General features: G+C 38.7%; 1 protein-coding gene across 1 annotated transcript in view; it reads right to left on the bottom strand.

The window, feature by feature from the left end:
• The window catches only part of Kctd16 (potassium channel tetramerization domain containing 16), a 256,868-nt gene extending 236,668 nt beyond the window's left edge, over positions 1-20,200 (bottom strand). Inside the window, exons 1-2 of the mRNA XM_090331092.1 lie at positions 19,725-20,200; positions 18,214-19,369 (exon numbers count right to left, since the gene is read on the bottom strand). Coding sequence (XP_090187218.1) covers positions 18,214-19,045 — 832 coding nt within the window. The 5' untranslated portion in view covers positions 19,046-19,369; positions 19,725-20,200. The remainder of the gene's footprint in view (positions 1-18,213; positions 19,370-19,724) is intronic.
• Between the last annotated feature and the right edge of the window lie 631 nt (positions 20,201-20,831).

Raw genomic sequence — 20,831 nt, forward strand, 5'->3', positions numbered from 1 at the left:
CAAATACATACACACGTATCTTATTTGTACAATGCCTTATAGTGTTTTATAATTTGCGAAGTGCTTTTCTTTTCCAATCCTGGGGCCCACACCACATTTCTCTTGTTCCTCCCACCTCAGTGGTAGCCTCTTATTTTGATTCTTCTTTGCAGGTTCTGCTTCAACTCCCAGATTTTAAACCTGAGGGCTCAAGTCTCTATTCTAGAACTCATTTCCTTAATTGTTCCTCTTATAGTAGCATCTAGCATCTAGTCCTTTCAATTTAAAGACATGCTAGGAGCATATATATATATATATATATATTCCTCGGCTTTGAATTCTGGGGCTTGTTGCTGTCCCCAAGTTCCTTTTGCTCAAGGCTGGCACTCCACACCACTTGAGCTACTGCACCACTTTGGAGATATGAATCTCACAGACTTTCCTGCCCAAGCTAGCTCTGAAACATGATTCCCAGATCTCAGCCTTGCCAGTAGCTAGGATTACAGGTGTGAGCCTCTGGTACATGGCTCAAATTTATATCTTAAGCCTGATCCTTATGCTTCTCAATCATAGACCACTCTATCCATCTTGCTACTTGAGATACACTCACACCTAGTAAGTTTTCCCACCTTAACATGTCCAGAATTTCAATTTCTAATATTAGCCTCTAACTCACTCTTTATTCAGAATTCCTTACATTGGTTATTATTTAACTTCATCCTTCTAAATTGCTTAAGCTACAAAAATCAAAGTCATTCATTTTTCTCATACAAGGAAGCCACATCACATATCCTCACCCTTTGTACTTCATTGCCCTTAACTGAGCTATTAGGGTGTCATAACTAAATCATTCCATTAGAATGATCTCAAAGAGCAACCTGAGCTGCATACATCTACCTTATGAGAATACAAATCAAATTTCCAACATAGCAGAGTGCCATGAAACTTACACACTCAGAAATATACAACGGCTGCCCACAGTTCACTCAGGGTCAGACAAAGCCAGAGTCCTTTGAAGGTCTTCCAATCTCTGCACAATCTACAATCTGACCTTCCCTCTAGAGTCTCCTTTAAAAGCTGCTCCTGTTTCACTGCTACCCTGATTTATTTCTAACTAGCATAAGACTTCACCTCAGCATCTTGGTACATGCTCTTCTCTCTGTATGTCAGATGACCAATAGTTTGAAGCCCCATTTCATACAAACCTTTATTTAAATGCTACCACTTCAGTGAAGGTTTGCCATTATCTGAAACTATAACACAATGTGCTCGTTTCTTCCTCCTCCTCTTCCTCTTCCTCCTCCTCCTCCTCCCCGTCCTCTTCCTCCTACTCTTTCTCTTCCTCCATCTCTTCTTCCTCCTCCTCCTTCATTCTTCTACCTTTTTCTTCTTTTTCCAGTCCTAGGGCTCAAAATCTGGGCTTGACTGCTGAATATGAGCCTTTTTGCTCAAGCTAATACTACAGCACTTGAGCCACAGTGGCGCTTCTGGGTTTTTCTATTCTTAAATGGACTTTCTTGCATAGGCTGGCTTCTAGCCATGATACTCAGATCTCAGCCTCCTGAGTAGCTAGGATTACATGTGTGAGCCACAGACACCTAGTCCTTTCTTCCTATTTCCACATTCATATGCAATTTGCATTTTAGTTATTAATACAGCTTATTATCCTTTTCTACACCAACACATACATGCACACATATATACACATATACATATATAAGAATAAAATGCACTTGCAGAAACAAAATTTTGTGTTTTTTTAACTCACTGAATTCTCAATGTCTGGAATATCATTTGACATATAGTAGTTATAAATAGCAATTGTGGGAGAAATGAATGGGGCATAAAAGTCTAAGTACAAAGCTGTCAAAGATAAAACACTTTGAAAATGTTACCCATTATAAAGTCCCATAGACGTATTTTCCCCAGAGCTAAACTCAGAATAACTCCATGATCAGTCAGTCTCACTATGGATAAAACAAACAAAACACTCATTGCATTTCATAAACTCTAATACCTAATGATTAGAATAATCACTTACATATAGCAATAATCACTAAATGATCATTAATTGATTTGAAAATCAATTAATAGCATAGGAGGTATTTAATTGACAATCTATTTTAGCTTATCATTTAAAAAGAATTTATACATGCAATGTATATACACCTACGTAATTTAGAGTCAGATGGATTTGATCCAGACTTGATCGTGGTTTTGTTCCATACAAGCTGTGTATTAAAGTAAAGCCCTTCCAAAAATCTAAGTTTTCTTATATGTAAAATAGGGAGGGGGTCCTCTTCCTTCAATTATTCTCATAATGAATCCTGTTGTTCTGAAGGGGGTTCTCTTCTTTTAATTATTCTCATAATAAATCCTGTTGTTCTGAAGAGAGAACATTAACATATGCACAAAGCACTTACCAAAAGCACTTATGTGATCTCACTCAACCAGCAGCATCAAAAATGCATTTTACAATAAGACTAAAGTGGGTAATGACCCCCCCCAAAAAAACCTTAGAAATATGAAGAAACAAGAGTTTCAATTTCTCTGCCTCTAGGAGGTCAAGATTCATAAAGAAGAAAGGGAAAGAGAGTCAACTGGTTTTAAACTCAAGAACCAATTTTTTCTTTTTCATATTTGGTTTCAGTTTTGCTGTTGCTATGCCGAAGCTTTTAACATAACAGGGAGCAACTGTTAACACAAAATGCTGATACACAATTATGGTGCCCGATAGCTCTCCCCAGATACAAAACAGAGAATGAAAGAGAAGTTCATTTAGGGGATACATATGAAGTAAACAGAGTTTCAGATTGGTCATAGATTCTTGTTTATGTGAGTCTTTCCTATGTAAGTCTTTCCTCTGGGAAAGACTCATCTTTCAAGATACCTAGAGTGGTTTTTCAAGATATGTCATTCAGACTAGTGTTGCTATTGATTCTAGAACCAGAAAATATTTACATGTCTTTTGTATTTATTTATGTATTTATTCATGTACATATGTATTTATTTAGTACTGGTATTGGGGCTTGACTCAGAGCCTAGATTTTTGTCTCCTAGTTTTCATGCTCGATTGGCATTCTACCTCTTGAGACAAGGCTGGACTTCTAGATTTTGGCAGATTAGTTGGAGATAAGTGTCTCAACAGACCTTTCTGTATGGGCTGGCTTTGCACTATGATCCTCAGATCTCAGTCTCCTGAGCAGTTGGGATTACAAGAGTGATTGCTGCCTGGCATATTATTTATTTTTGGTTAGATAATTGGTGGAAGGGAGAAAGACAAGGACAAATTGTCCCTACTCCTTCTCAAGTTTTTGACATCTTCTTTGAATGATAAAATCTTGTGTCTTTTCATATCTGTGATACCTAAGAAATCAAATACTTAAAAATAATGCTGTGTAGGAGTCTCTGGGAGAAGAGATTGTATCCCAGAAGTTCTGTGTGGGTAACTGAGGACAGATTTACAGATCTAGCTCAATCTGCTTTAACTTTCTTGAAGCTGTGTCATGGAAAATCGTGTTCATAAGACTTAAACTTTGAAGGGGAAGAGAAAAGAAAATCAGCTGTGTTGTATACCTTCTACATCCACACACCCGGCTGGAGGCTTTGCGTGGGCTTTTTGGTGGATCTTGAGAGGTGGTTCCTTGAATAGCTACTTCAATATCTCAAAAAGACATCAGTGCCATCTGGCATTTCTGTGGTATGATGGCTCAGAATGACAGAATTTGGGGTCAGGGCAAGTGACATTTGAAGTCTACTTGTGCCAACGATTAGAGAACATGTAGAGGGAGCTATTTAGAAGCCCAACCCCAACCCTAGTCTTGCTTTCCTTCTGTCCAGCCTCACCCTTTCCTAGTATGAACCAATGGATTTTCTCAAGCATCTTGCTAGACAGATAATATTCTTGCCTTTTAACAAATGCTGAAGCCACCTTTAACAGGGAGATCTTTAATAAGCTCAGCACCTCTAACCTTAAGACTCTCATGGCAGAGGTTGTATAAGGAACAGACAAGACCCACTTGACATAATGTAGACACAGAGCTCAGTGAAGGATACTTGTTAATATCTCAGAACTTAAATACATACTACTGGCTGAATACATCTTACTTGTATCTGGAGTCAGGAAAACTTCAATAGTAATTATTTGATTACATAGCATTTGGTTGTTTTGAAGAAAACTTGTTTTCCATTAAAAGGAAGAAAATTACCAAGGCAAATCACAGACTATAAAAATATGAAAATATAGCTATGATAAAAAGAAAAGCATCCCTGCTGTTTTTATCCAGAAGAATATGGCTGATGTGAGAGATTATTTTCAAACCTCACCAAAATAGATTGCTTTTTTGTTTATAATCAATCTTTCATGTCACCATAGAAAGCATCATAACTAAAGATTTTTACTCCCCATTTCTTAATCCATTTGGAAGAAGCATGTGATATTTATCTACTAGAATAACATGCCAAACTGATGCTTTATTCACAATAGAGAAATAAATTCAAGCTAATAGCTGGACATCATGAAAGTCCTAAGAACTACTTCCCATGCTTTTCAAAAGAAATAATTCTCATTGCTTGTGTGGTTATAAATATATACAAATGACATATACATATATAATCCCTCTTACATATATATCACATTATGCATAGCCTATACATCATTTTATGATATTTAAGTAAACGTTCTATAAACTGACAAAATTTACTTTATTTTTCTAATAATCACCTTCATATTTGGGCTTATTCTCACAACTAAAACGTAAGTCAAATAAATTCAAAATAAATAAAAGCAGCTAAGAACCTAGCAAAAAGGCAAAAAGCCAATTTCACAAAAAAACAAATTTTGTATTTATTCAGAATAACCAGATCAAATTTTTTTTCCAACAGTTGAAATGTGAGCCACAGTTTTCTTAGAATTTCCCTAGGAGGAAAGAAAGGAAAGGAAGGAAGGATGGAAGGAAGGAAGGAAGGAAGGAAGGAAGGAAGGAAGGAAGGAAAAAAGAAGGAAGGGAGGGCGGGAAAGAGAGAGGGAGGGAAAGCCATTTAAATGTTTATCATTTGGGAAAAGGCTGAAATAAGTCTTGATACTTCCTTCACTACATGTTGTCTCATGATTCAGAGAGGTTAAGTGGCATTTCAAATAACTTTCTCCACTCTGGTCCACATCATTTGCTTTTTCTGTTTTGGATTAAGTTTGCCTTTTCCTTCATTTTGTAAAAATCTCATTTGTTTCTACTATGTTAGTTGCATCTGCATGTAGGTATAATTATGTTTGTGTGTGTTTGTGTGGTATGTGTACGAGAGTATGAATGTATGTATGTGTGTGGGGGGAGAAAGAGATGGAAAATGCACGTATAATTAAGTCACCTCCACTATGAGAGAGAATTCTATTATATGGTGGGATAGAGAAGGAGGCACCAAAAAATAACTTACTGAATTAGCCTGCATATGGAATTATACATTATGCTGAGGATGTAAAAGAGCAAAAAAAGCTACAACTGGCTCTACAAAGTTTTCAAGAGAGGAGGAGAAAGAAAGAAACAAGGAAATCAGAAATTGCATATATGATGGATGTCATGTCAATACCCAAGGTTCTATGCAAAGAGCTACTAGGAAGATTGGTGGCTTCAGGTGGGATAGTATCTGAGGCCGTGTGGTGGGACCTGGAAGAACAGTAAGGATTCAGAATATGGAAAGGAGAATGTCAGTAGTAACAACTGTAAAAAGATCAATATGGGCAACATTGCAAAGCCACACATGCCTTCAGAAGGGGCTGAAAGGACAAGCATGCCAAGAGAATGACAGGAATAGGTTCTGGGATTGATTTATTGTTTTTCCCCTTTCTTTGTGGTTCACAAAGTATTATAGCCTAAAATAAAATCAATATGTAGTAAGTTGGCTTCTGCTTCAATCACAGGGTTGACATTCTTAGATTCTCTTTTTGGGTCCCAATATACCAGTAGACCTACAGATGAAAACTCTCTGGCTACTGAGGGGTACACAGGTAAAAGGAAGGCTTGTGTGTGGCATAGATCTTACAGAATTGCTATGAGAGGAGCTCCCTCATCTCCATTGACAGAGGATTAATCTGAGGAGTAGAGAAGTAATTGCACTTGATCAGGTATGCCCTGAGAGGAAGTGATGAGATCAGTACTTTTAGGTAGATAGATTTAATGATATTAGGGAATCCAATCATATGTTTGCTATAGTTTATATGGTGTATCCATGATTAAAAGTAAATAACAAGCGAAACAATCCCCAAATCCATTTCCATTTGTGTAAAATATGACATGATAGAAATGCACTCATTCATTCAAAAAATTGTTTTGGGGTTTCGCACAATGGTGGTCACAGGAAATGATTTGTGCATAAGATTGACAAGGAAAATTAATAGTCTTGAGGTTAAATGATCGTTGTAATAGTGATACATACCATGTTTAGTCTTTATAAAAACGGAGACTACAGCTATAATTAATTATAAAGCATCTTTAAAACCTATTACTTGTGATATGGTCTTGATTTTGCACATATATTCAAACCTCTTAGAAGTCAAAGGTTTTGAATGGAGAGGGAATTAAAGAGTAAAAAAAAAGATAACAATGGCTCTGGCCATAGCTGAACTAATTTATGCAGCTATCATTAGAAAGAGTCCAATTAAATAAGAATTTACAGGATTGCCAATGGTCTTAAAACTCTCCTAAAACAACCTAAAGATATAACTTTTATGACTCCATCAGTCAGCTAGTATCTTAAGGTCAACAGATGCATTAAAATTTAAGTATTTTTCTTTGATTCACATTAATGTAAATCTAGTTTAATTTCTATCTCCCTCCTTTTTATATGTTCGCCTGTACTGGGGCTTGAACTCAGAGAGCTCTCCTTCAGCTTTTTTTTTTTTCTTTTACTCACCGCTGACACCACTTGAGCTTCCGCTCTACTTCTGGCTTTTATGCTAGTTAATTGGACGCAAGCATCTCAGAGACTTTTCTACCTAGTCTAGCTTTAAATCATGATCCTCAGATCTCAAGCTCTTGAGTAACTAGGAAAACACGCATAAGCACTAGTGTCTGGCTAGTTTTAATTTCTAAACACCTAAAGTTCCTGTTAGGAACATCCTCTTTATTCTATATCACTTTCCACATCTCCATCACACTAGGTTAAAATTACCTGTTTACTGATTTGTTTTTTCCCTCAACCCCAACCTCCATGAAAATATTTACCATACTTAAATCTCTTGGTGTAATCTCAGGTGCTTTCCATGTATTCAACAAATATTTCCAGAAATGTCGGCTGCCACACTACAAGATGCTTAGGAACTTAATGTACAAAAGCAAAGAGCCAAGCAAGGTCACAGTGTCTGGCATTTATCCATGTGGCAGAAGGAAGCCTGCAGAACTCTGCAAGTCACGTAGGCTACACTTAAGTGTGTCTGCTGAAGAAGGACATGAAAGAAAGGCAAGATTCTTTAGAGACTAGGTTTTCTTTTGGTATACATAAAAAGTACAGATGTTGGAAGCATGAAGTGCCTGCAGTGCCTAATCAATGAAATCTGGGCAGATTGTTAAACATTTCCCTGGCAGATTGTGAGAAGTACTAGAAAATCATTAACATGAAGCGTTCATGAATCAGAATCTAGATTCTTCGTATACAAATTTGACAGTCTCTACCCATGTCAAGTGGACATTCTTATAAAACAATACATGGTATGAGACAGATCCTTACTAAGTACAAATGAATAAAGTATTTTCAAAAACATACAGTAAATATTTTATAACATTAAGCATCCAAAGCTTAATTATCAATTATCAATTACTACTTCTCCATGCCACAAAATATCCATTCCAGAAAAGCCAAGCTAAAGTGTTCATTTTCTAAGACTTAACATCAACAAAATTGAACCCATACAGGTAGTCTTTTTTTTTAACCAGTCTTGGACTTGAACTCAGGGCCTGAGCACTGTCCTTGGGTTTTCTCAAGGCTAGAGCTCTACCACTTGGGCCACAGCACCATATCTGGATTTTTCTAAATATGTGGTACCGAGGAATTGAACCAGGGTCTTCGGTGTCTTCGTGCATGCTAGGCAAGCACTTACTAGGCCAAACTCCCAGCCCCAGGTGGGACATTTCATCTAAATAACTGGAAAGCAATCTGAGTGAAACTGAATCCTACTTTATATTTGTATTATCATGTACATTTTCAGGCACCTATAGAAAAATGTCTGATACAAAGAACTGATTAATGTAACAGAATGGCTAAGCTGTCAGAACATTAGCAGTGATGCCTGACCAATGCTCAGTGTGCTTTGTAATGTTTAGGATATTTTCAGAACTCTGCAATATTCATCCATGTCTAGGAGGTTCCCTTAGGGTTCTTTTTCCTCCAAGCCACACGCTAGCATCCATATGAAACATTTTCCTAAGGCCGATCCCTTTAATTTCTCTGCTATGCCAGAATCCCTTTTACAAAAGAAACAAATACACAAAAATTAGCAGAGGTTACCTTTCCTCTTCTTTGTGTTGTTGCTTAGCAGTGCTGAGCTGAGAAGTTTACATTGTTATCCAAAAAAAGTCCACAATATTCAACAGGGCAGAAAGTCCCTTACATTTGCTACCAAATTATAGACAGTGAGCTTTCTCTCATTTTTGTTAATGCAGCAAGCTCTTAATCACATGTTATTAGCTTTACTTTGTAACTTTCTCTTCCAGAGATGGACTCTTCACATGATGGGGGGAGGGGCAGCGTTTGAATGGGTGACCAGCCCCCATTAACAGCCCCCACCCCCACTAACAGTCTTCTTTTCTTTTCTTGCCACAGTGCACAGCTATACCTTGTGTGAAAAAAAATGTCTTATTTTCAGTTCTCTTGTAACATAAATAATCCTTTTGTCAGTAGCACACTCAATAACCATTTTCTGACACTGTGAAGAATATTCTCTAGGCTGAGACCCCCAAAAGAGTTGTTCTAATTCGGCTGGGGCTGAGCATATAATTTAAATTGCATTCTTAATTTTAAATTCTGTTCCATAGTGTCCTAAGTTCTGAAAAGCCATAGGCAAAAATCAAAGCTAGGGCAGGAGGAAGATCTCCATGGTTAACTATTTCCATTATGGAATTGCCAAGGGAAGTAGACATTGAAGGCTTTACTTCTTTGTGTTTTTATTACTGACATATTTTCTACTAACATATTTTCTTTCTTTTCATTGCAACATAATATTTTAATGGATATATACCAATTTTATATATTTATGGAGTACACCATGCCATTTGATTTAAAGCAGTTTTATGGAGTTACTTTTATGTTTAGTCCATTTCAATTAAAATGAATAGCCATGACATAGAGCACATTTGTGCATTTTTTAAGTATGCATAGATCAATAGACTCGATTGGACAGTTAAAATGATTTTTGGTCTCTGAGAGATTCCTTAAAGGAAGAATCTATGACTGACTCAAGCTGGCATTCCCAGGCACTGGGTACAGTGGATGGCACTCACTGAGTACAAGGAGCATTGTAAGTACATTGCAATCTAAGCTATCATCCCTTTTCATCCTATATCAACGCTATGAGTAGGTACTGTGGTTATCATCTCTCCTTTCTTAGTAAGGACACTGAGGCATAGGAGAAAGTTAATTTATTAATGAATATAGACATAGTAGGCCATAAAGCAAAAACTCAACCATCTTTTATTAAGCAAATAGAATGCCCTCATCTGAAATCTCAAATCCAGGCTCTTAACTACCATGTCAAATTGCCTTTAGCACTACAAAAAAAATCTCAGCATTTATGGGAATAGAAGAGAGGGTAAATGGAACCCTTTAGCAAAGAGAAAATTAAGAAGGCATGTCTCACAGCACATTTTAGATTGTAGTAGAGCACTTTCTCGATTGGGGATATTTGATCAATTTTGGAGCATTTTCTGAATTCTGAATCTCTCTTGGGCTTTTTCTTAGACACTAGCCTCACTGAGCTTCAATTTGCTCCTGCTTGGATGAACAAACTAAAGGGAGACCACGAGAGACCTGGCTGCTGGTAAGTGCTTTTCTCCGTTCCCTGGAGCTAGAATCTGTGCAAATGTTAAGGACAGAGCACCTTATAGAAAGAATTCCAATTTGTATGTAACATCCTTAGCATTCAGTAAAAGTGAAGAAACACCACTGCTATTATCTAATGCATTAATCATTCCATTATTGATCTCCAGTTCCCTCTCTCCCCTCTATCTTTGTGTGTGTGCGCGCGTGTGAGCACACACATGCACTCATGCTCATATGTTTGTGTGTTCGTCTTGGGGTTTGAATTCATGGCCTGGATGCTGTCCCTGACCTTCTTTTGTTCAACAACTTTTGTTCTATTACTTGAGCCAAAGCTTCACTTTTTGGCAGCTTGTTGGAGATAAGGACTTCTGAGACTTTCCTGTCTAGGCTGGCTCTGAACTGCTATCCTCAGATCTCAGCATTCTGAGTGGCTAAAGGCATGAACCACGAGTGCCCATCTCTCAGCTCATCTTTTAAGAGATAACATAATGATATATTCAAGACAGGTGCATTCATGAGAGTAACTGAATATTCTAGTGAGCCCTTGCGCACTGTTTTGAGTTGGTATACTTGTAGGAGAGATATTTACATTGTGTGTGCTAGGTATTACACCAACTATTTTGAACATATCAGTTCATAATATAGTTTCTGTAAATATATGAGCAAATGCGACACATTATTTTTTAATATTGCAGGGGAAATTAGGGTCTCATAAAGCATAGATAATGAATACTTTATTTAGATAGAGTAGACTAGGAAAATTATCCCAGAAAATGTAAACTTTAGTTGGATTCTAATGAATTTAGTTTAAGTAGGTAGAAAAGATCAAAGTAGAGGGAACTCACACACAATAACAAAGAAGCAAGTGTGTAACAATGCTCAAGAACTAAGTGGCCACAATAGAAGTTACAGAGGGAAGCAAAGAGCATTCCATAAAGGGAAAGGACTCATCTTATGGAGATCTATTAACTGTAAAGAACCATCATAAGGAAGTGAAGATCTTTAGCAGAGGAAGCTCACAGTGTGACGCACCTTTTAGACATCTCATCATGTTTGCAGCAGGGAAAATAGACCGAAAGAAGACAATAGAAAATATGAAGTGGAAAGGGCAACTGGTATTTCTTGGCTGTAGTCTAGAAAAGAAGCAGGGCTGTGGCTTAGGAAGCATCAGTGAGAATGGAGAGCAGTGGATGGATGTGAAAGAGATGGAAGAGAAGAACATACAGGACTTGTCATCGATTAGAGAAAGTAACTGTGGAGATGCCACAATAGCATCAATGTTTCTTCATTTTTCCTGAAGCAACTGGATGAAGGACAATGCCATTTGTTGAGTTAAGACACACGTGGCTGCTCAACACCAGTGGCTCACGTCTATACTCCTAACTACACAGGAGGCTGAGAGCTGACAATAGCAATTCGAATCCAGTCTGAACAGGAAAGCCATGAGCCTCCTATGCCCAATTACCTACCAAAAGGCCGGAAGTGGAGGTGTGGCGCAAGTGGTAGAACATTAGCTTTGAGCAAACTAAGCTCAGTGACAGTGCCAGGCACTGAGTTAAAGCCCTTGGGCCAGTAGAAGAGAGAAACGATTTGGGAAATAAAGATGATGAACTCAATGGAGTTTCTACCCAGTAGAGAGAAAACAATGATACTTAAATGTAAAAGTTGAAAGAAGCAGAAGATAAACTTTCTCACCCCAGATGATTCCTATTCAAATTCAGAATGAATGAGTATACATCCCACTGGCAGCCCAGTACAACGATGGGAATAAATGTGGAAAATTACGTAGTTCTTGAATGACTGGAAGGAAAAGTAGAGACCTCAAAAAAATAAAAAAAGATAAGAAATGTAGGGACCTCTTGTATTGATTCCTTTTTATAAGAAACCAATGGGACAATGGAGAGAATTGGCCCTAATTGCTATTCATTTAATGAAAAGTATAAAAAGAAAGATGCCATTAGCTTGTCTCAGTTAACACAAATTAAAAATGCACTTGTCACCAGTGAAAACATCTTGACAGAAATACTGGAACCGAGTCTGATCTATAGCCCAGATCTTGCAAGTTTGCTGGGAATAATTTGTGCTAACAACATCCAAGCCCACAGAGATGGAACATTGGAACCCAGAAAGTAGGATATTGGATATGACAAACAAGCAGCTTCTTTTTGTGTTCTTTGTTTTTAGTTTTTCTGTTCCCAGAGTGGAGAACAGAACTCAGGGCCATCCACTTTCCAGGCAAGTGCTCTTTCACTTGAGCTAAATCCCCAACCCCCAAGGAAGTTTTTTGAAAACAAATAGATTTTATAGACTGGTAATTTCAGCCCATTTTACTACTTTATTGCATAAAATGTAATATTTTTGAATAAGAAAGAAAAATAAACATAGCAATCAAATATAATAGATGTACTATGTTTGAACCTTGATTCAAAAAGATTTTAGAAAAATGTTATGAGAAAATCAGGGACTTTTTAACACTGTCTAGATATTGAATATAGTAAAGAATTATTGATAGTAGTATCAATGGGTTTTTTTTGAGACAGACCTTACTAGGTTGTCAAGACTGGCCTTGAACTCATGATCTTCCTGCTTTTGCCTTCCAAGTGCTGGGATAGCAGGTGTATACTACAATACTCAAGTTAATAATAAAGAATTCTTATAGCCAGGCATGGTGGCTAAAGACTATAAGTCTAGTCATTTGAGAGGCAGAGGTTGGTAAGTCAAGGTTTAAAGCCCGCTTAGAAATAAAAGTTTACAAGCCTACGTCTTGACCAATGGTTGGGAGATGTGAAATGCTTTTTATACTTTTGTGGGGAAACAAAGTGGCCAGGAAAATGGAGTGAGTGTCTGACATCTCCGTGATGTGGGAAAGCACATATAAGAGGATTTCAGTCCAGGCCAGACCAGGCATAAATCAAGAGCCTATCTTGAAAATAACCAACCCTCTAAGGGGCTGCTAACTTAGGTGATAGAGTGTCTGCTTAGTGAGCATAAAGCTGAGGATTCAAATCACAGTGCTGTCAGAAGGAAAAAGAAGGAATTTTTAAATGGATTGTTTATATACTTAGATAATAGAGTATTTGTCTAACATGTGCAAGTCTTTGGCTAGGTCTCCAGCACCACAACAATATTAAAACAGGAGAATGATTAATATATAATTACTATATAGTTTTTGGTATTTTATAGAGGTGAACAATAGTATTTGTAGATGAATTAAATAATTTGAATATTGCATTTTCCCCCAAGTAAACCAGTGCAAACAGGAGGGAATACCAGTAGAATTATTATTGATAAAGCTAGATTATCTTATGATGATACCTATAGTACTTGATGATGGTGTAGGTTATAAAGAAGTTCTGGACCCCAGTTTCTACATTTGTTAGTATTTGAAAGACTTCCATAAAAAAATGTTTTAAGTGACTTTTTTTTTTGCCAGTCCTGGGCTTGGGCTCAGGGCCTGAGCACTGTCCCTGGATTTTCTCAAGGCTAGAGCTCTACCGCTTGAGCCACAGCACCACTTCTGGCTTTTTGCTACGTATGTGGTACCGAGGAATCAAACCCGGGTCTTGCATGCTAGGCAAGCACTCTATCACTAGGCCAAACTCCCGGCCCCTTAAGTGACTTTCTACGGTAGGAAGAATTTAAGTAAAGTTATAGCAAAGATCAGAGAAAAATAGCAACAGTGTATAATTATAGTTTGTCTAATGATTTCAGGAGAGCTGCTTTCTTTGCCCTGGGCCTGCCTGTATTCCTAAGCAGTAATTCTTTTCCACATCATTGTTTAGAGAGGTTTTGAAGGGTTTCCTGTTGGGAACTTTATGGCACCCTTGAAGCTATTTCCATTTCTAAAGTTCTTTGATAAGATCTAAATCTCATCAGGCTATCAGGAGCATATTTTCCCCCAATCATAGATATGTTTGAACCAATCAGGACAGTTGAAAGCAACAGGAACATCCTCCTTCACCTTTCTCTCCCATGCTGACACTGCCCTTAATGCCATATTCATTCAATAATGCCCTGGGCCCAGGAAGAACCACATTCATTTCTTACTACAGCAAATTGAACTCTGGTAACAGATCTTATATGATAGGGCAATGAAAACATTATAGTCAAGTCTTTTACTAACATACTTACATCCTTGTTATATTTACACAATTCTCAATGCATAGCACTTTAAACAGATAAGAAAAAGTTCCCTCACTACTTATTACCTCTGCACTGTTCCCATATAATATCTACCTGAGCATTGTATCTCAATTGACAGCAGGATGAAGCCTTCTATTTCACTGTGTTTAAAATTATAAATTAATAAGCCCTGATTCCTAATTGCACTTTTTACACGGTAAGCAACTGCCTAGTGCACAGTCACTTAAAGTGCTCTTAGGCACGGATCCCTCTGCCTTGAAAGCATTTTGAGTGCAATGACAGAGCAGAAATTTTCCTTACAAGTTCTGATTATGTCTTGGAGAGAAAGAATTAGAGAGCAAGAGAGGCTCAACCAGAACAAAAACCCTCATTGTTGTACTGCACCAACTATTTTTCACAAAAAATTGAAATTATTCTAGGTTGATTTTGTTTTTATTTGGTCAGTCATAGGGTTTGCACTCTGGGCTTGGGTGCTGTCCCTGAGCTCTTTAACTCTAGGCCAGCACTCTACCACTGAACCAAAGCAGCACTTCCTTGACATTATTCTAGGTATCTTTTAATTAACCAGAAGAAGAGAGCTATCAATCTTTGGGGACAGATGTACATCTATTTCTTTTTTTCTATGCCCAATCTTTAATTGAAGCATTTATAGTCAGTCGGGAAAATTACTCATAGTGGATATAACCATATATTTCTTCCCACTACCGGATCAAACATCTGAATTCTAAGTGGGAAATGGCTTCCTAATCTACTTTTTGCCAGTGCCTTATCTTAAGCAAATGGCCTGAAGACATCTACTGTGTAAGGCCTGAAGACATATACTCTGTATGTCAAGAAATGCAGGGCCTTCTGTAGTTGTAATATTTTTAAATTAAAAAAAAATAAAATAAAAGGTAGGTAAAAAAGCACCTATGAAAAATTATGTATGAGAAAGACAATGAAATGATATCTATTTCTATAAGTCACAGATCTCATAGTATGTATTTTTAACTAGGTTTCACATGAATTGATTTCTCCACTTATCAGGGATTTTCTTGACAGGCAAATGCCCTTGAATTAGGATATTTTCCATTGTTAATGCAAGGTAACTCACTCATAACTAGACTTAAGCACTGTGCCTAATTCTCTTCAATGGAGAACAATCTTCACACTCCCTTGGGCTTTGGGAAAATGCTTTACAAATAAAGGATCCATTCAAGTCCATGCACTTTTCTTGTCAAGTGATTCAGCAATCATTGAGTATCTGTTTCAAAAACATTACTTCTCTTTTCCAAATTACTTAATCCCAAGTTTATTTAGAGGTGAATCAAGAGGACCTGTCTGACGTTTATGGTATTACTTTCTACCTGAAGAAAAAACAGTTATTATTTAGCCAGTTTGAAGGGAAATCTAAAAGGGTATCTTCTTGCTATTTTAAAATAAAAGCAAGGACATCTTTGAACATTTTGTGAAGCAGTTGTAATGGTTTTTTCTTTCCTATGTTCCTATAAAGCTTGTATTCACCTATAGTATATTAAATATCATATATTTATGTGTAGGTGATGCAGATAAATGAAGTTCTTATATCTTTCTTAACTGTATAAAGATGGGCATAGACTTTTTCATTATTTATTGCTTTCCATTAACAGAACACTCATTCATGTTTAACTCATGTTGACCAGCAATTCTAGTTCTATATGGAAATGTGTATGAGGTAAGAATCTAGCCGGCTTATTCTACTAATATGTAGATTTGAACCTATCAGGTTCACCATGGCTTAGGTGACAAATAGGCAAAGAAGAAATGGGGAATTGGGAATGACTGAAAACCACTATGTTCAATGTATGATGTAGATTCAGACAAAGTAAGTGTGCCATTCCCAAGCTTTAGGAATAGTCTGATTTCTTATAATTCATTGCTTGAATCTAAGAAGGGTGTTTGCATGTGTTTGTACTTTTGCCCCCCCCCAAACTCAGAGGATGTGAATTCTTCTGAGAAAAGGATCATTGTATGCAGTCAACTCCCTGTTTTAGAGCACCTCCCATGGTTTCAGACCATTAACCAGAGCAAAACATCTTGATGAATTTATGCTTATATAGGCACAGTTGGCAGCTTCTAATTAAATAATTATAGCTAAGCAGCTGCATGGAAGCTGTTATGTACCCTAGAAAGCCGGATGTCAATTTTATTGGTCCTAAGACAGAGGAAGAGTTAACACTTAGCTCTGGATATTTCATACAAAATGCAAGTAGATGATTTGCAAAACACATACTGTTTGTATAGTTATGGTAGTTGTTTTATGGAGATATAGGCAGGAAACTGTTCCTCAGTCACTCAAGAAAAAAGGAAGCAATTTATCTGTTGAGAAGAGAAAGACTTTCCAGAAAAATCTGAAGAGGATACAGTTTAGAAGACGAGCCTTTGATTTACCTCCAAATCCCACTTGACTAGTAGAACCTAAATTATTTAGGTGGGATTAAAAAAAGCTGCTGTGATTCTTTTGGAGGTCACTGGTATGGGTTCATCAGTTTAGCCCAACCTTCTTGAGATGCTGTATTTTCAGATATTAGAAACCTAGAACAAAAAAATTATAACCTATATTCATCTATCTCTAAAATACAGTTTCCTAGCAAGTTTGGGGAAGGTGTTTGTTCTACAGAATGACAGATAATTCCATTTCCTTTATAGAAGGTGAAAAAGCCAGAGTCCTCATGGGAAATTAGCCAGATGGCAGAAAGCAGTATCTGGTGACTCAACTCAGGTCAACAGGAAGATATAGATTATAAAGGCTACAAATAGTGTCATGGGCCAAGTACTGTTTGTTATTACACACTAGTATGTTACTAAACTCATTTAATTTTTCTCCACAGGCTATCCTGTGTATATAATCCATGTATTCCCACTTGTACAAACCAAATAAAAACCCAGTTCATAGCAATTCTGCTTCCTACTGCTCTTTCTACCAGGGATTTTTAGCACCATCTCCAAATGAACATATACAACTGCAGCTATAACCAGTCTAAGAAATCCAGTAGAATTTTATGTTTAAAGAAACATTGATATTTCAATCCTGAATTCTGCATTTGTCTTAACACAAAGAGAGGATATTGAATGTTACCCATGGAGAAATATTCCTACTGGAATTCACTACCACCAACTTGTAGCTCTGTTAAAAATCAGCAGGTAAACAAAACACTGAATAGTACTGGCTAAATTATTGCTGCTCTTCAGAGACCAATGACTTTCAGTTTCTGTTCACAATAATGAGTTAAAAAAAAAAAAAAGCAGTGCACTAAGCAGCCTCAGTCTTCATTTAAATAGAGCCCTACATAAAAGACAGCAGTAGGATCCTTTCATTTTCCTCCACTCTGGTTCCCTTTTATGTCAGTGATTCTAGCACCGTAGCTGTCTGAAGGTGTTTGGATGTGGTTGACAATTCTCAAGGATCAAGTTCCTTTTCATTTAGACAGATCTTAAACAAAGTTCAGCTTAATCAAGTCTGCCCTGCGACTCCAGTCTCAGAATAAAATGTAAAAGAATCCAACAGCAGATCTGTAAAGCTCCTAACAGTGAATTTCAGAGTAGAGGGGCGAGCTTCCAGCAGTCTGCACTGCCATCTAGCCAAGACCACATCATTCAGCGTGCTACATTTGTGTTCTGAAGGTTCCCCATGAATGCAAATCTATAGCAGCCAGCTTAATAGACCCCTGAGTTTGGCTGAAGTCTGTGTAGTCTGTCGTGCATTCTAACTCCACCAACTTCACAGACCAATAGCCAAGTGGCAATCACCTGCCTCATCTTCAGAATTCAATATCGGACAAAAGACACACTTGGGGCATTTTCATCCCACATAGTCAGGCCAACAATATGAGTAACGCCTGGTATCCTGTGACTTCATTGGAAAAATAGATAAAAGTTGTTTCAATAAGTCATGAGAGCTGAATTATAACCACTAGTACGCTAGCTACAATTTAAGAGTCACACCAATTCCAACCTGTATTCCTCGGTTACTACTGACCACGCATGCGCACTGTCCCCCAACTGTGATGAGGACACACAGAAACAAATGGAATCCTTTGTACTTACGGTAGAAGACATATTCAGTATAGCTTGACCAGATCTTGTCATCAGTATATTGGTTGACAAAAGACGCTGTCACTGATGAGTTACAGGCCACCATGTGGAATCCACACTCTGACAGCATATCAAAAGCCCTTTCCAGATGCTTGAATTTCAGGTAAAATCTGGAGGTGTATCTTTCTGGTGCTCGGTCTGGGTCTCTGCTTTCATTCAAAGTTTCTCCAAAGACTTCCTTTGCCAAGGAAATTCTTCCACAAACCAAAATCCGGGGAACTCTCCGAAACTTGGCATCAGCTTGCCCCTCTCTTCCCAAAGTGCAGGATCCCCTGTAACCCACAGTAATAAAACCCCATTTGCGGTCGGCAGGCAGCATGGAGGAAGGGGGGCAGATCCTAGTGTCGCTTCCTTGAGAGGCATCTTCAAAGTCACTGTGGCAAAATTCATCCGGGCTTTGCTTGATTTCATCAGGGGTCAGGAGTTTGACAAGGTCTGGGAGTTGGAAGTACTCCGCTTCCCTTTTCAGTCTTCCTCTTTCTGGAAAGTGATCAGGCAGGACCACCTGTCTGTCCCTGAGATAGTCCAGAATATAACGGAACAAGAATCCATCTCTGTCAATGAAAAACCTTCCCTTGGAATCCTTGGCTAGATCATTAGCCGTGTCTCTCTTTGGGGAGAACATTTTCCACAGGAAGGAATGAGGGATGCTTGTTAACGTGGCGTGGCGAGTGAAGTACACTTGACCCCCAACATTCAGTTCTATGACTTCAGGGAAGGAGTTGGGAACTGTACTCCCTTGCTCTCGGGGGTAGTAACGGCTACAGTTTCCACTCAGAGCCATGGTCCTTGCCTTCTGCTCTTTAGATGGAAAGGTTCAAGCCAACCGAGTCACAGCCTTTTCCTGTCCATCAATTTGCAAGAGAGGAAAAATGATCCCTGCCTGCTAAAAACGACTTCTTACCCCCACGTTTGCTTGTTTTTAATTCCCCAAGGAAGGAAAATTGAGAATGGTCCACAGGTGAAGTGATGCCAAAAAAAAGGAGTGTTGACCCGGGCTGGTGATAAGCTGCTACTTCAAGGAATGTGGTCAAGCCTTCTATGTCTGATGTTCTAGTTGGCTCAGCAGGCAAAGGCAGGCCAAGTCCCCAGGTCCTCAGAGGTCCTTCTGAGGGAAAAGAGCAAAATTATTTCTTCAAACCCAGAATGTGTCAGAAAAAGAGAGACCTCTGGAAAGAGAAGAAGGAGGAGGGAGAGGAAAAGAAGGAAAGGGAGAGGCAGAGATTATTTTACATAAGCAGCCTGAAACTACTGATTTCAGCCATTCCTAAACTAAATTGTAGCTTCCCTTCCTACTATTTTGTGGCTCTGTATTTATCCCTAAGCATCTGTCTCCAGTAATCAGTATTTTTTTAAAAAAAAATCCCTATCCATAATTGTGTATTAAAAGGACTATGCAAATTTTCAGCTTTGGAAAGGGAGATTTGTTTTCTCAGCAGGACAGGGGGGGGGGGGAAGCTTACCTTAATGAGTGTCGAAGGCTGGTTCTGGTAACCATTTGCAAAGCAATCAGAATCCAGAATCTTGTCAGATGGGATCTTGTCAAATCCCAAACAGGTAAAGGACAGAGGTAAATAACCAGAAAAGTGCCGGTGAGATTGTGCTCTTGCCAAAGACTAATTCTAGATGCACATAGTATATAAGACAGGTGGAGAGCTGCCTCTGGGTATGTGATCACTCCCAAACCCGAGTTAAAACAAGTCGCAAGAAAGTTAAACCGTCGTAAGAGAAGAGGTTTGAAGAAGTAAAAGCAGAGGAAAATAGTCACCCGAAGCTTAGGCAGGAAAAAAAAATAAAAATAAAAAAAAAGCCCAAATATCCAAGCCTTGTGAAAGAATCCTGCAAACCAAGAGGAGTTGCAAGAGGTATCAGGACTTAGCAGCTTTTCAGAAAGACCAGGAGCAGAAAGACCAAGCGATTCGCCGGGCTGGGGTCCCAAGTAGCCACCCCACCTGCCGGCAAGGACGAAGGGACCCCCATGTTCCCAGCCCCGTTGGGAGGCAGCGACAGCCCGGGTCACTGCCGCTGCGCTGCTGGCGATGCCAGCGGGGGGCGTGGGGGGAGGGGGACTCGGAGCTGGGTGGTTCCACAGTTTCCAGAGCAGTTCGGATGCTGTTGTTTCAGCAGTGCAGGGAAGAAACCATCCAGGGAAATGACTATTACATCATCTTAAAGGAATATGGCTTGGAGAAAGCAGAGGCAGGGAGAGTCACGTCCTCCGCGGTGACAGGTTTGCCTGGGACTGATGCGGAGGCTGCGCTCCAGGAGTGGGAAGACACTTGCAGACGCTGGCTCTCTGCGCCCCGGTGGGGACAGCGAGGTGCAGCCTCGTCCCTCCCGTCCTGCCTGTCCTGACTGTCCTGTCCTCCACTTTCTGGAGGTCTTTTCTTTGCCTTGTCTTTTTTTTTTATCCCCAACAAATCTACACACACACACACACACACACACACACACACACACACACACACACACACACAAGGAGGGTCCAGGCCAGTCAGGAGTTAAAGCCATCAACTCCCATTTTTTCACCTTCACTTCTGGAAACCTTTCTTGAAATCCCACCAGAGGAT

This window comes from Megascapheus bottae, chromosome 4 (genome assembly GCF_031878675.1).
Source record: "Megascapheus bottae isolate mThoBot1 chromosome 4, mThoBot2.hap1, whole genome shotgun sequence".
NCBI lineage: Eukaryota > Metazoa > Chordata > Mammalia > Rodentia > Geomyidae > Megascapheus > Megascapheus bottae.